Below are 16,747 nucleotides of genomic sequence, written 5' to 3'. Positions count from 1 at the left end.
TCAGAGATGTCAGCATAGCATTCTGAACTTTCCTGCTGAGAGCATCTGCAACAAGATTCATTCGCCCTGGTTGATACTGAATCTCACAATCAAAGTCTTTAAGTAACTCCATCCATCGACGTTGTCTCATGTTCAAGTCAGGCTGTGAGAAAAGATATTTAAGACTCTTGTGATCCGAATAAATCACAAACTGCTCACCGTACAGATAATGACGCCATAACTTCAATGCAAACACGATAGCAGCCAACTATAAGTCATGAACTGGATATCGGGTCTCATGCGGCTTCAACTGACGAGAAGCATATGCAATCACTCGCCCATTTTGCATTAGAACACATCCAAGTCCATTTAGAGATGCATCTGAACAAACAACATATCCACCTGAGCCTGATGGCAAAGCTAGCACTGGAGCTGTTGTCAACTTTTCCTTCAAAGTCTGAAAACTTGACTCACATTCATCAGTCCACTCAAAACGTCGATCTTTTTGGGTTAATTGGGTCATAGGCCTTGCTATAATAGAAAATCCTTCAATAAAACGCCTATAATATCCTGCCAATCCCAAGAAAATGCGAATATCGAAAATATTCGTTGGTGTTGGTCAATTGATAACAGCTTCCACTTTACTAGGATCCACTGATACTCCTTGAGCTGATATAACATGACCCAGAAATACAACTCTGTCTAGCCAGAATTCACATTTAGAAAATTTTGCATACAATTGCGCTGTTATGAATGTCTGGAGGACCAACCTTAAATGTTCTCGATGCTCCTTCTTTGTTTTTGAATAAATCAAAATATCATCTATGAAGACAATAACAAATCTGTCTAAAAATTCTCGAAAAACACGATTCATCAAATCCATAAAAACTGCAGGAGCATTAGTCAATCCAAAAGGCATAACTAGAAATTCATAATGCCCATAATGCGTTCGAAATGCTGTCATCGGAACATCTTCCTCTCGAACTCGAAGCTGATGGTAGCCAGAACGAAGATCGATCTTTGAATACACTGATGTACCCTGCAACTGATCAAACAAGTCATCGATACGCGGCAGAGGATACTTATTCTTCACAGTAGCTTTGTTCAACTGCCTATAATCAATGCACATTCTCATCGTTCCGTCTTTCTTCTTTACAAACAATACTGGAGCTCCCCAAGGTGACATACTTGGTCTAATATAGCCTTTTTCCAGTAAGTCCTGTAATTGCTCTTTCAGTTCTTTCAATTCCACTGGAGCCAACCGGTATGGTGCTCTAGAAATAGGATTTGTCCCGGACACCAACTCAATGCTAAAATCGATTTCTCTGCGGGGTGGAAATCCAGGAATTTCATCAGGAAATACATCAGGGAATTCCTTGACAACAGGAATATCTGAAACTTCCAATCTTTTTCCCTGTGTCGAATCGACTGCATAGATCATGAATCCTTCATTTCCTGTTGACAAGATTCTAAACATTTCCATTGCTGACACTAATGGAATACGTGATTGCGAATCACTACCGTAAAAATTCCATTTACTGCCATAATACGGTCTGAATCTGACAACTCCATGGAAACAATCAATGGTAGCTCGATAATTAGACAGAGTATCCATTCCCAGAATACAGTCGAAGTCAGACATATCCAGCTTGATGAGATTAGTTATCATAATATTATCATCGAATCTAATAACACAATTCAGAATTATCTCATGAGACATCAAACATACACCGGCAGGTGTAGAGACTGACACAGTATCTATCAACGGAGTAGTAGCAATCTCATGCTCATCAACAAATACAACAGATACAAATGAATGAGATGCTCCTGTGTCTATCAATATACGTGCAGGATGATTAAAAATAAGGCAGATACCTGCAATAACTCCGCCCTGTGCGTCTTGAACCTGATCCTGAGTTAAAGCATGAACTCGAGCCTGCTGTGGCCCAGAAAACGCTGCTGTACCGAACCTCTAGGCTGAGGATAGCTAGACTGCTGAAAAGACTGAGTCGGTACAAAAGGTCTAGTTGCTTGTCCTCTAAAACTCTGACTAAACTGAGGTTGTTGAAATTGTTGTCTTGCTGCATTCGGACATACTCTAGCATAATGTCCAACTTGCCCACAGATATTACAAGATCCATGAACTCCCGTACACTGAGTGCTGAAATGCTTACCACCACAACGATCACAGAATACTCCACCTGGGGACCCAACTGTACTTCCACGCTGACTGCCGGAACTAGAAGAACTGCTACGAGTCTGTTTCTAGAACTGTTTTCCTTTGGCCTTAAAATTTTGCTGCTTTGGTTGCTGATAAGACTGCGAAGGCTGATACGGCAGTAAAGAACGGTATAGTGGTGCACCAACTGCCATCGGCACATTACCTCCGAAACTCTGAGGAAAACCTGGTTGAACTGACTGTGGTTCTCCCAAAAGTAAACTCGCTTCCACATTCTTGGCTTTCTCAACAGCATCGGCATAATTAATAGGCGCTCCAGCTACCACTAAAGTATAAATGGTTCGATTCAATCCTTGCATAAAATGCGATAGCTTGTTCCGATCACTGCTAGCAACATGAGGAACATAGGCAAGAAGCGCTGAAAATTGAGAAGCGTACTCCACTACAGTCATGTTACCCTGAGTCAATCTATTGAATTCAGCTTCCTTGGCCGAATAATATGAAGGCGGTGAATACTCTCGAGCAAACTGAGCGCAAAATACATCCCAAGTAACTCTTTCACCTGATTCTTTCAAAGCTTCCTCAGTAGTTTCCCACCATAACTGAGCTCGGTCTTTTAATTGACAAATAGCCAACTTAAGCTGCAATTCAGGAGTGTACTCCAACATATTAAACAAACGCTTCATACTTTGTAGCCATGCTATAGCTTTCTCACCATCTTCATTCCCAAAGAATCGAGGAGGACGCATATTCTGAAATCGAGATATCACTAGTTCCATTTCACCCATCCCTCTAGTCAACTGATCCACTTCACGCTCAACGTTAACATTTCGTGCTTCACCACGAGGACGACGACCTCGTCTTCCCCAATCAGTCTCGTTAAGTCCTCTCACATTAGGAGCTTCAGATTCCTGAACAACTTCCTTTTCTTTTCTACCCTTACGTCCCGGTGCCATCTACAAGACACAAGGATTTAATCCACAGGCAGAAAACAAAATAATCGGTTGAGTATAAGAGCATAAACTTAAACTAATACGCTCTAGTCATGCAGATACAATTAATTCAAAACATTTAAACAAGTAAGAGCAAATAATCAAACACATCCACAATCATTTTATTTGTGTCTAACCTCGAGTCTCCTAGATTCTAATTCGAGCGTATCCCAGTTACGCTCTGATACCAAACTGTCAGGGCCCGTGCACTTAGTTAATATTTAATTACCACACAACAAGGATTAATGGTGTAAACAGCGAAAACGAGTTTAAAACGTTCATTAGGGCCTACAGAAATTTCGGCATGACCTCCCCGTAAGTGGGACATCCCAAAAATTTCAAAACACAACAACAACAATATACGCTCGAAAATAATACCAAGTTCACAATCAACCACACCAACATCCTACAGCCGCACTGGCCAGGACTAGACACAACATACCACAAATAAAATCCAAACAACATTAAAACATAACCATACAGCTACACAAGGCATCTCCCTGGCAAATGTATCAAACCAGAATAATATATATATAAATATTTGGGAACTCTGACACCAACCGACTGACTACTGGGTACCACTCGCTGACGCTCCACCAGACGCGTCAAAACCCCTGGAATGACCTGCTATGACATCAAAAACAACCACAACATCAAAAGAAAACAGGGGTCGGACCCCAGTACGACAAACCAGTAAAATCACGACGTATATAAAAGACATGTAATAATATCAAGTAAATGCAATGACATGCGATGCATGAATGGTAATAATGGAATAACGGATACCAAATGGAGTCCAAATGAATAGCATCATCAACAGTAGCAGTGGCAACCCGTGCCAGGAATGCAGCATCAAATCGCCGCTCGTCCATGCACGTAGCTTCGGGAATGCGAGTAGCTAAGTCGCTCGTCCCTAGCTGTCATCTGGGAATGTGGCTAATCCTAACCCACTCGTCCTTCTGATGACTCAATATATCTCAACAGAATCAACATAAGTAGCCGTCAAAGGAGTCAAGGCTCAATATGTTATGCCAATACAATTTATGCATGAATGCATCAGATTAAACATTCAAAGCACATAATAATAAACAACATTCACCGAATATTCTTACACGCCAATATAAGCGTCATAATGATATAGGTTTGAACGTACCTCAACTATAGCTTACAATACTACGGTAAATTCTTAAGGACTATCGAATGAAACTCGTCCAACGATAAAACCTACAATATAAATCCGCTATACACTTCAATATAATGCATTCTAACCGACTAAAACAAATTAAATTGGCTCGGTTAAAAATTGAATTCTGGACAGCTTATAAAACCCTTCAAAATCTGGAATTCAAGCTTAATACCTCAATACTCGAGGCTAGAATGCACAACTGTAATTTCGCAAAGGTGGCTCGCCGGAACAAGTCGCCGGAAATACTGTTCACGCCGGAAACCTAGCTGGAAATTAGGGGAAAAGCTCAATTCTTCACTTTTATAAACTAATACACCAAGAACAACCAAAATTCGAAGCCAAAAGCTTACCTAAACCGAATCGAAGCTCACGCAGCGTGCTGGAAAACAAGACCGATCGAGCATGCAACCTTCCGATACAAGGCAAGAAAGAAGCTAATAGAATGGAGGATGAAAAGTGATAACCTACTGGACAAAATTTCTGGCCGCTGGGACGCTGCACGATTGAAGCAGAAATACGGAGAGAACGATGGGCAAGGCTGAGGAAGAACTTTTCTGGAAATGAGCGATCTGATCTTGTATCAAATGGGTTTGGGTTTTTATTAAATAAAAGGGAAATGGGCTGAGCTTACTTATTGTTATTGGGCCTCACAGATTCCCAAGACTATGACGCTCATCTTGGAATTGTTTCCATAAACGGAGAAGTTCAATATGCACGTGTCCACTAGAATGCGTCTCAAGAGTCAATAAGATGTTATCTAAAGACTCCTTACTCAGCCCATTCTTAATGAAACCAATTTTATCTTCTCTGTTATTGGAAACATATCCCAAAGATCTGCATCGTTTGTCACAAGTTCATCTTGCACCCTTATGACAAACTCGTAACCTTTTGGCCTTTCGTTTTTTCGCATAAGTGCTTTTTCCTAATCCAGGCAAATACCGAATGAGCAGTGATTGTGGAACTTCTCCTCCTAATCGAACCTTAGCTTCTATTACAAGACGAATATCTTTTGGAATTCCTTTTTGCATTAGCAATCTCAATCTTTTGCTCCTACCTGCATACATTTTTCTTAGAACATTTTCAGAAACAGAAGAAAAATATTTACAAATTTTCGAGAGAATTTCATCCATTTTGAAAAGAAAAGAAATGATTTTTTTTTAAAAAAATTGTACCAGCAATTGTGAAAAACTGATTTAACTGACTATGAGAGTCACAGAGTACCGTTATCCGCCATTTAACCTGGAAAATAAAAAATTAAGGAAACCTGAAATAAAAACAAACCAAATTAAATGCAACATAAAAATTTAAAGATCGAAAAGGGAAATAAATTATTCTTGAAAGATTTCATTTTCTAAAAATGGTTTAAGCCTTTGTCCATTTACTTTAAAAACATCACCATTTTTAGGATTTTCAATATCCAATGCTCCATAAGGATACACATGCTTTACAATATATGGGCCTGTCCATCTTGATCGTAATTTTCCTGGGAATATGTGAAGTCGAGAATTATAAAGCAAAAATTTTTTACCAATCTCAAAAGATTTTCTAAGAATTATTTTATCATGAAATGATTTGATTTTTGCTTTATAAATCCTTGAATTCTCATACGCATCATTTCTAAGTTCATCAAGTTCATTAAGTTGCAATTTGCGCAATTTGTTGCAATCATCCATGCTTGAATTAAAAGTTTTGATCGCCCAATAAGCTTTATGTTCCAATTCCACAGGCAAATGACAATGTTGTCCGTAAACCAACCTATAGGGAGACATATTCAATGATGTTTTAAAAGTTGTTCCATATGCCCAAAGTGCATCATTAAGTCGCAGAGACCAATCTTTTCTATTTGAATTAACAGTTTTTTCCAAAATTTGCTTTATCACCCTATTAGCTAATTCAACTTGTCCATTTGTTTGAGGATGATAAGGAGTAGTTACTTTGTGAGTAATACCATATTTTTTCATTAATGAAGCAAATGGTTTATTAACAAAGTGAGTTCCCTCATCAGTTATTATGGCTCAAGGAATTCCAAATCTACTAAAAATATTTTCTTTCAAAAATTTGATGACGATTTTATGTTCATTTGTTCGACATGGAATTGTCTCTATCCATTTGAAAACATAATCAACTGCAACTAAAATATACAAGTATCCAAACGACGGTCGAAAAGGTTCCATAAAATCAATTCTCCAACAGTCAAAGATTTCAATTTCAATGATAGGATTCAAAGACATTATGTTTCTTTTTGAAATTGCACCCAATTTTTGACAATTTTCACAGATCTTGCAGATTTCGTGGGTGTCTTTTAACAAAGTAGGCCAATAAAATCCACACTGTAAGATTTTTGCAGACGTTTGCTTTGAAGAAAAATGTCATCTGCATGCTTCTAAATGACAAAATTTAATGACACTACTTACCTCATTGTCGGGTATGCAACATCAAAAAATTTGATATGAAAAATACTTGAACAGATACGGTTCATCCCAATAAAAGTTTTTTACCTCATTCAAAAATTTTCTTTTATCTTGGGAACTCAATTGCGGTGGCATTTTTCCTGTCACAAGAAAATTTACTATGTTAGCAAACCAAGGTGTAATAGTAACTGAAAATAGATGTTCATCAGGAAAATTATCGTTAATTGGTGTCATTTCACAAGATGATCATGTTACTAGTCTCGATAAATGATCGGCTACAACATTCTCGGTTTCTTTTTTATCTTTGATCACAATGTCAAATTCTTGGAGCAACAAAATCCATCGTATCAGTCGTGGCTTTGCATCTTGTTTGGTCAACAAATATCTAATAGCTGAATGATCAATAAACACAATAGTCGTTGATCCAATCAAAAAGAACGAAATTTTTCTAATGCAAATATTACAGCAAGTAGTTTTTTTCAGTTGTGGAGTAATTCATTTGAGCATTGTTTAAAGTTCTACTTGCATAATATATCACGTAAGGCTAACCGTTTCTTCTTTGACCCAGTACTGCACCGACTGCATAATCACTCGCGTCGCACATTATTTCAAATGGTAAAGACCAATCAGAAGGTTGCATGATAGGAGCTGATGTTAAATGTCGAACGATTTTGTCAAAAGCATTTTGACATTCTTGAGTCCACTCAAATGCACTGTCTTTTGTTAAGAGGTTACAAATGGGTTTAGAGATTGAACTAAAGTCCTTTATAAACCTCCAATAAAATCCAGCATATCCCAAAAATGAACGAATTTCTTTAATGGTTTTTGGAGGGGGTAAATTTGCAATGACATCAACTTTGGCTTTATCAACTTCAATTCCATGAGATGACACGACATATCCCAAAACAATCCCAGAAGTAATCATGTAATGACATTTTTCCCAATTTAAAATAAGACCTTTTTCCTCGCATCTTTTTAAAATTTTTTCCAAATTTTCAAGACAATTATAAAATGTATTCCCAAAAACAGTTAAATCATCCATGAAAATCTCCAAACAATTTTCAACCATGTCGCTAAAAATGCTTAGCATATATCTTTGGAATGTTGCTGGGGCATTGCATTATCCAAATGGCATCCTTCTAAATGCAAATGTTCCAAAAGGACAAGTGAATATAGTTTTATCTTGATCTTCGAGTGCAACGGGAATTTGATAATAACATGAATATCCATCAAGAAAACAGTAGTAGGGATGACCTGCTATTCTTTCTAAAATTTGATCCAAAAATGGCAATGGAAAATGATCTTTTCGAGTGGCGTCATTTAATTTTCTAGAATCAATACACATCCGCCAATCTAGATGGGACTCGACTTGTTAACAATTCACCTTTTTCATTTTTTATCACTGTGATGCCAGATTTTTTTGGAACTACTTGTGTTTGGCTTACCCACTTACTATCAGAAATATGGTAGATAATCCCAACATCAAGTAGTTTGAGAACTTCAGTTTTCACAACATCTTTCATGTGTGGATTTAATCTCCTTTGTGGCTGTGGAGATGTTTTTGCATTTTCTTCTAAGTGAATTTTGTGAGTGCAAATTAGTGGATTAATGCCCTTGAGATCTTTTAGTGTCCAACCAATTGCATTTTTATGTCTTTTAACCATATCAACTAATTTACCTTCTTGATCACTTGCTAGTTTGGAAGAAATTACCACCGGATATGTTTCATCTTCTCCAAGAAATGCATACTTCAATTCTTCTGGCAAGGGTTTTAACTCCAATATGGGTGGTTCGTCTTTGTTCTCATATTTTGCCTCAAATTCTTTATATAGTTTCTGGTAACGAGTGATACCTGATAAAATCATCAAGTTCAATTTCAATATTTTCTTTAACAGTTTCAATTGAAAAAATATCTAATTGGTCACGAGTACTCCCTTCTTGAATGTTTTCTTCCACAAGAGTTTCAATAAGATTTTCATCTTCACTTTCATATCCTTTGTCATGTGGTTGCTTACAAAGATTAAAAACATTAAGCTCCAAGGTCATGTTACCAAATGACAACTTCATTATTCCATTCCTGCATTTTATAAGAGCATTAGAAGTAGCTAAAAATGGACGACCGAAAATTACAGAAATTGCATTACAAGTTTCGATAGGTCGTGTATCTAAAAAAATGAAATCGACATGATATACAAAGTTATCAACTTGGACCAACGCGTCTTCTACCATACCTCTTGGCACTTTAACAGATCTATCAGCAAGTAAAAGTGTTACCGAAATAGGTTTTAATTCGCCTAGATTGAGTTCTTGATAAACTGAATATGGAAGTAAATTCACATTAGCTCCAAGATCAAGAAGACTTTTTTAATCTTTCGTTCTCCAATAATACATGAAATAGTAGGATAACCAGGGTCTTTGTATTTCAAAGTATTATTATTTTGAATGATTGCGCTTACTTGTTCGGCTAAAAATGCTTTCTTTTTCACATTCAATTTTCTTTTCACAGTGCACAAGTCTTTCAAAAATTTGGCATATAATGGCACCTGCTTTATTGCATCTAATAAAGGAATATTAACTTTTACTTGTTTAAAAATATCATATATATCATAATTCAAATTTGATTTTTTTGTATTTTTCAATGCATGAGGGAATGGTGGTGACACTGTCTGTTGGACCTCCTCTTCGCAAGTTATGGGTTCCACTTTCTTACCCTTTGGAGTTGATTTATCATCATCTTCACAAGGTTCAAGAATGGATTTTTCCACAACCTTATAACTTCGAAGGGTAATAACAGATTTTACCTGATACATCGGTTGAGTTCCAGAAGTTCCAATTTGTGAATGATGATCCTTGGGATTAGGCTGTGGTTGTGAAGGAAATTTACCTTTTTCATGAACATTAAGTGCAGATGCAAATTTAGCAAGAGTATCTTTCAAATCTGTTATGGTTTGAGCAGTTTGAGTATTGATAGACTCTTGCTTTACAATGAAAGAATTCAATATATCTTCCAAGTTCCTTTTAGGTAGAGGGACATTAGGTGCATAATTTTGAAAATTTTGTTGATTTTGAAAATGTGGTTGTGGAAATTGTGCAGCATTATCATTCCTCCAACTAAAATTTGGATGATTTCGCCAACCTGGATTGTAATTTTGAGTAAATGGTTCAAAATTTGGCATTTTCAAATTGTTCAAAACATTGACTTGTTCATGGAGACATTCTTTAAAAGAGGGCAAAGTGGGACAATCTTTTGTAAAATGATAACTTGTATCACAAATGTGACACGCAATTTCTTGAACAGATTTTAATTGACAATTCTTTTCAATTCAAGTGCATCAACTTTTCTTGCCAAAGAGGAAAATCTAGCTTGGAGATCATGTTCATCTTTGAGGGTATACATACCTCCACCAGATGTGGGAGATTGAATCTTGTTTGATGGTTCGATTGTACCTATAGTGTCCCAATTTTGAGCATTTTCAGCTAATGAATTGAGATACTCAATTGCCTCGTTTGGATCTTTATCTTCAAATGTTCCATTACACATAAATTCAATCATTTGCCTATCTTTAGGTGTTAAGCCTTCATAAAATTGAGAAACAACTCTCCAAATTTCAAAACCATGATGTGGACAAAGATTAAGCAATTCTTTGTATATATCCCAACACTGATAAAAAGTTTCTCCTTATTTTTGAGTGAAAGTGATTATTTGCCTTTTGAAAGAATTTATTCTACGAGTTGAAAAAACTTTTTCAAAAATTGTAATTGCAATTCATCCCAAGTTCGAATGGATCCCGATCTAAGATTTTGTAGCCAAGTTTTAGCTTTATAATTTAAAGAAAAAGGAAAAAGCTTAAGTCGAATGGTGTTCATGCTACAATTTAGATCATTATATGTGTTGCACACTTCTTCAAACTCTCGTAAATGCATGTATGGATTTTCAGAATCTAAGCCATGAAAGTTGGGTAAAAGTTGGATAATACCAGGCTTAAAATTGAAATGAGATGCATCAGGAAGAAAAACATGAAGGTGCAGACATGAAGGTGTACTAGTACGTGTAAGATTCATGTGATCTCTAAGTTTTCTTCGTCTATCATGATCATGTTGAGATTGAATTTCATCTTCAATTTCTTGGATGGGTTCTTCCGCCATGTTTTGTGAAAAAATAAAGGGTTATTTCGAATGAGTCGACCACTAAGTGTACATGACCAAATGCTCATGCAAATACAAAAGAAAAACACACAAAAGCAATAAAAATTCAAAGAAAAAAAAACTATAAGCAAAATAAAATAGACTTGAAATTATATGGACGTGAAGTATATAGATGTACCTTTTACTTCGCATAATAACCGAAGTTGTATGATTGAAAATACTGAATTCTTTGGCCGGTTTTCGAAGGAAAACCTGTCCAGAATTGGACCGGTGCCTAAGTAAGAAATGGGTTTTACTTCATCGATTATTGTAAATAATGAAGTAATATATTATATATAACTTCGTCTTAATTATTATTTAGCGAAGTAGTTTATAATATTTTACTTCATTATTTACAATAATCGACGAAGTAATTCATCTGAAAACTTCGTAGTTATGTATTTTGATGAGGTAATAGACACAAACAACTTCACAATTTATCCTATTTGTCGAAGTAAATATTATCTATAATTTCATCATTTATCCTATTTGTTGAAGTATTTTATATTATGTTACTTCACAATTTACATTTAGTGACGAAGTAAGTGGTTCGAAAGACTTCAGTAATTTGTATTTTGGTGAAGTAATTGCGCAAAACAACTTCGTTTTTACATAACAATGTTGAAGTAAATTAATTCTATCACTTCGTTTGATTTCTTATTGACGAAGTATTTAATATTATGTTACTTCACAATTTGCAAATAACAACGAAATAATTTACCTGTTACACTTCATTATTTTTTATTTTGTTGAAGTAATTGTTAAAAAAAGTCTTCGCAATATATGACTTAATACACTAATATAAATAAACTCATAAATTATCCATCTAAAAATGATTAATATCCACGAATCCACAATTACATATTCATCAATTCACAAGTAACCCAAAAAATATATCCACAAAACCAAAAGTATATCCAAAAATCCACAATGACAAACAAAATATTTATCCCAACATACACCATCCATCTAAGCACCTACATAGGAGTAAACAAATTCACTCCATTCACTTCTGACCTCGTCATATTGACATTGAGTGTAATATTGGTTCTTGATGCATCCTGCAAACTGAAATTTGAAAAAGAAAATACATTAGATTCTTCTATTTCAAATAAAAATTGAAAGATATAAAATATATCAGTACTGGTAGAGGCAGGTTTCATTTGAAAGTACGAACTTATTTCATTTGCATCTTGAAATAACACCGGATAAAAATTCATAACATGTCACCACTCTCCAAGCTGAGATAGCGCCTGTTGTTTCCATCTAGTCTACATCCATTACAGATTACCCCAATTGCATGAAGACAATTGCACTTACTAAACCAATTTAATCAAGATATTATATAAATAATTTCGAAAAACCACAAAACTTGAAACAAGTCACCACCCAAATAGAAAAATGATGTAGCATATCGAACACCAAGCAAATTTATTTATCCATGGACCAGTAACGCACACATATATAACACATCAAACCGAAAGCATACAAAACACAAACAAAAGGCATAAATTGTCTTTAATTTCCGGTGAAGAAATGCGCGCCCTAAACTCGGATATGTCCCTGCAAATATGTGTCAATTATAATTATTAAAACATAAAAAACGTAAGGCTGGATGAGCCGCCAAGCTAGCTAGGAAAATTAAAACTTAATCTTGGAACACAAATATAATTAACCCATGCTTAAAAACAATTATAAGAATTTCCCGTGTACAATATATTTTTTTCGAAGAACAAGCTGTCACAAAAAAGTAAAACCATATTAATTTGAGGATTAACGTAAAAGAATTAATATATGAGACAATTTTGATATGATTAACATGATGCATGTACCAATAAACGCAGACAACAAAAGTCTCGAGTTCAATCCGATATGAGGGAACCAATGTTAAGTACCAGTCAATTCCTTCAAGATGGTTAGTTGCATTTACATCTGCGTGAGGACAGATATAGACCAAAAAAACAGGAAAAGACAAAACCAAATCACCTTAAACTCCAACAAAATGTGAAGCAACCCAACTTCTTGTTTCAAGAAGCAAAATCAACTTAAAAGTAAGAACAGATTGAATTCGTGCCACTTGGAAATGATACAAGAATCTTGAAAAAAAGACAACACTTACAGTCCAGAATCATACTCCCGTATATGATTTCTGGGCTTCAAATTTCTTGATAAAACCAACAACCCACCAAATAAAACAAATGAAAAGAAAGTATTTTAACCAAAACATATATCAGCAATAAACAGAATAAACACAAAAGCTTAAGATTACAACACAGAAGATATGAAAATCAGGAACAAAATTTCCTTTTTTTATCACTAATATAAAATATATCACAATGACTAGCAATTCATCTCAAGCAATTATCTCAACAATAAAATATATCCCAATGGCAACACATTATCTCAACAATAAAATATATCCCAATGGCAACACATTATCTCAACAATATAATATATCCCAATGACAACAATTCATCTCAATCAATCAACAAATTTATCCCAAGAAGAAACTCACCATCTTCTCCAAGTGTAGATCATCGCAATCGACTATCTCTTTCATGTACCTCATCACAAAATATCCACACTCAACCGAACCACTTTGTTTCAAATTACCCTATAATGGAATTGAAAAGTTAATGCAACAATCACAATCTAATCAATAACCACTACCAATTCATGTATTCATAAATAAGTACGATACATACCGTCAATATTTTAAAACCTGGCCCTTTAGAAATACCCTTGGAGGCATTGTACATCTTCACCCCACTACATTTTAAATAGTAAGAAGTTTTTGCATATTTATAAGTTAATGTATTCAAAATCAACATAAGCTACTACTTACTTTGTCACAATAGTTTTCCATGTATCATCTCGGTTCCTGTTAGACGTAGAATCCAATAAATATATCATATTCTTATCTTCGTTGACGATTGTCAAGATCCAATGGTACCTGAAAAAATGAAATTACAGCATTGACTACCATGAAGTAGAAATCTATAAATAACTAAATTCTTACCCAGTGTTGTATGGGATGAGGCAGATGCTATATCTACACACTGCTTCCAACTGGTCAGCAATATGTTGTGATAAGTCACGGCCATCTGTGCCAATCGGTCATGTTGGTATATTACCGGGATCCACAAACGAATAATAATCAGCCTTGTCTTTTTTCTTCAAATCTTTGTAGAGGTGACTGCATGATATAGATGCACAAATATATCGTTTACAAAATTTCCAAAATATGAACAAGTACAACAAAAAATATTATATAAATGCACAAATATTGTAAGTTAGACATTATATATACCCCATGTAAACTAAAATTTGTCTGGCACCTATCTCCCTCATCTCCATAAAGCGTACGATATCTTCTCTTAGCAACCGTATGCTTTTAGGATGTCCAAACATAGCGTCCTCAAACTCAATGCATATGGTATCCGATTCATTCAGCAATCGAACAACATGAGAGTAGATATACTTGCACGACATGGGTAATGTTTTCTCAATTTCTTTGAAATTGTCGCGCTGACCAGGAACATCCGCAAGCACAAATGATTGAGGTTTCCCCTTCCTCTACAATTTAAAATATTATTCATACAAGTATTTTAAAATAAAACATTGTTCGAGCAACATATCTGACAGTTGCAAACACAAAGTCAAATGAAAACCGAAAGTACCTTTGTCGTTGGAAAAATAACCAACTCTTTAGGCCAACCAACAATGACTCCAACAGCATCATTGATGATTGTTGGTCCAAACTTAATTGGGATCGGAAGCTGTGCTTTTTTATCTAAGGCAACATCAATAGATACCTTGAAGTTCTCTTCCCCAAGTGGAACATGGTGAATCATAACATTTGGACCTCCTTCTGATATTATTGTGCCATAAGCCACCACGTTTGCGCGTTCTTTTACAGCCAGGTGACATTTTTTCCCCTTTCAAGAACAAAAAGACATGATATATTTTCATATGGAGGTGAATATAATTTAATTGACATCAAAATTCAGAGACATACAACATTCGTATTTGAAGTGCCTGCAATCATAAACTTCTTGCACATCATCTGACAATTTTGAATCTTTCACTCCTGAGAACTTGTTTATGCTACAGTCTCAGAAGATCGATCATTGATTAATGGAATCACAGCAGCAAGTTGAGAGCTCAGCATCTCCAATTCAGCTTTCAAACTTTTAGTCTCCTCTGATTGTGCTTTTACATTTTCAATCACAGCTTTTGAGATTGTTTCTCTCTTCTTTCTTGTAGTTTTAAAGTATACTTGTGGTTTTATGAAACCTCCCACACCTCGAACCCTTCCATAGTGTTCTTGGCTTCCTAAGGCAGCGGTTAACACGTCATTCATTCCAGAATATTTGAACTCTCCTTTGCCTTTCTTTTCCAACAATTCATCCTACAATTGGAGACATGACAAATCAATTCACAATCTACAGTGTTATTTATCTAGGCAATATGTCGATTGAATTAAACTAAACATTTACAATTTTTTCAGCTACTTCTGATGTCTCCGAACATGTTATGTTGCCAGATTTGTCTTCTCGAGCTTTACGCCAAAGCACAGATCTATCAACTTCCTCATCTTCAGCAACCAATTTTTTGTTCCGCTACAATTTCAAAACTCATATGTTTAATAACATGAAGAACATGCTAAAAATTACAATACATTGCTCTGTTTCTTACCAGTTCAGCCTCCAAGCCGATGTAACCCTTGCGAAACATTCTGTGGTGATATTTACAATGCATGGTCCGTTGTTTTTGTTTTTCATGAGTAACCTGCATCATTATGATGGCTCAGTTAAGTATTGAATTTAATAAATTCGCGAGGAAACATATCAATTATTAAAGTACCTCCCATGATGGATCCAGTCTCGCATCCACAAATGCTTTCCAATCCGCTAGTGGGAGTTGATACTGACTTGGTGGAGAAATCAACTTTTCAGGATTATCTTTGTTCGGCCAAACAAATCTACTAGTCAATTTGTTTTTGAAATCTCGCCACTTCTGAGATGCTGAATTCATCACAGCATACTCATTTTCTGGCGCTAGTTCAAAGACATTCTGCAACAAAAACATATTATTTAGAGGTGCAAGTATGATTGTAAATTCAAATTGAAGCTTGTACTTACCGAAATCTCTTCCCACAGTTTTTGTTTTATGGTTTTTGGAACTTCAGGCCATGACTTTGTACTGATTTGCACCATGGTTCTAGCAATAGAGCCAATGTATGATTGTAAAGCCCTTCCATTTGCATTGTATGCTGGCCGGCCCATGTCATCATAATCAATCTTTGCTTTGTTCCCCCATCTGTCAGTAGCAATTAGTTTACCCATCAACGAAGGGCCTCGCTTGTTCCTCTACACATCGACAGGATGTTCTTCTCCATCAGTAAATATAGGGTGCTCTGCATTAGTAACTTCATTTAGCTTATCATCATGTACTCCTTGTATCATCTCAACTGTAGCATTTGTGTCCTTTTTTTTACGACCCATTGAGCTTTTTTCTACATATTTACATGAATGAAACCAATGTTAAAACCTACACAATAACATTAACCATTAAAATAACATAAACAATAATTCTAATAAGACATGTATAAACATGACATAAATAATAACAGAAACAATAATAATATAAATAATAAACATGACTTGTAGAAACCTGACATAAATAATAAACATGACATAAATAATAGCAATGAGGTTATGTTTATAGCATAACAAAAAACATGACATAAAAGTGAAACACATCATTTTTTCTTGTTCGTTTCCCAGTCACCCTCAGTTTCTGATCTAAAGTA

General features: G+C 35.4%; 2 protein-coding genes across 3 annotated transcripts; both read right to left on the bottom strand.

Annotated features, from left to right (window-relative positions):
- Nucleotides 1–11,759: 11,759 nt before the first annotated feature.
- LOC142518385 (uncharacterized) lies at nucleotides 11,760–14,883 on the bottom strand. Of its 2 annotated transcripts, XM_075621151.1 has the most exons (5): nucleotides 14,613–14,883; nucleotides 13,778–13,885; nucleotides 13,638–13,701; nucleotides 13,448–13,546; nucleotides 11,760–12,000 (listed from the first exon to the last, which is right to left on the bottom strand). In XM_075621151.1, exons 1-5 carry the CDS (start codon nucleotides 14,672–14,674, stop codon nucleotides 11,902–11,904), a joined length of 432 nt encoding a protein of 143 aa, XP_075477266.1. In that variant the 5' UTR covers nucleotides 14,675–14,883; the 3' UTR covers nucleotides 11,760–11,901. The 2 variants fall into 2 exon arrangements, 1 of the variants encoding a protein (XP_075477266.1); XR_012813536.1 differs by lacking the exons at nucleotides 11,760–12,000; nucleotides 13,448–13,546; nucleotides 14,613–14,883 and adding an exon at nucleotides 13,952–14,047 and having other exon boundaries at nucleotides 13,553–13,701.
- Nucleotides 14,884–15,034: 151 nt separating this feature from the next.
- On the bottom strand, nucleotides 15,035–16,280 carry LOC142506135 (uncharacterized). The gene is made up of 5 exons (XM_075619293.1): nucleotides 16,077–16,280; nucleotides 15,799–16,008; nucleotides 15,631–15,723; nucleotides 15,432–15,554; nucleotides 15,035–15,343 (listed from the first exon to the last, which is right to left on the bottom strand). The coding sequence occupies exons 1-5, from the start codon at nucleotides 16,278–16,280 to the stop codon at nucleotides 15,035–15,037; spliced, it is 939 nt and encodes a 312-aa protein (XP_075475408.1).
- Nucleotides 16,281–16,747: the final 467 nt, after the last annotated feature.

The sequence above is a fragment of the Primulina tabacum genome, chromosome 1 (assembly GCF_025594145.1).
Source record: "Primulina tabacum isolate GXHZ01 chromosome 1, ASM2559414v2, whole genome shotgun sequence".
NCBI classification, from domain to species: domain Eukaryota; kingdom Viridiplantae; phylum Streptophyta; class Magnoliopsida; order Lamiales; family Gesneriaceae; genus Primulina; species Primulina tabacum.
This window is presented reverse-complemented; position numbering and strand designations above follow the sequence as displayed.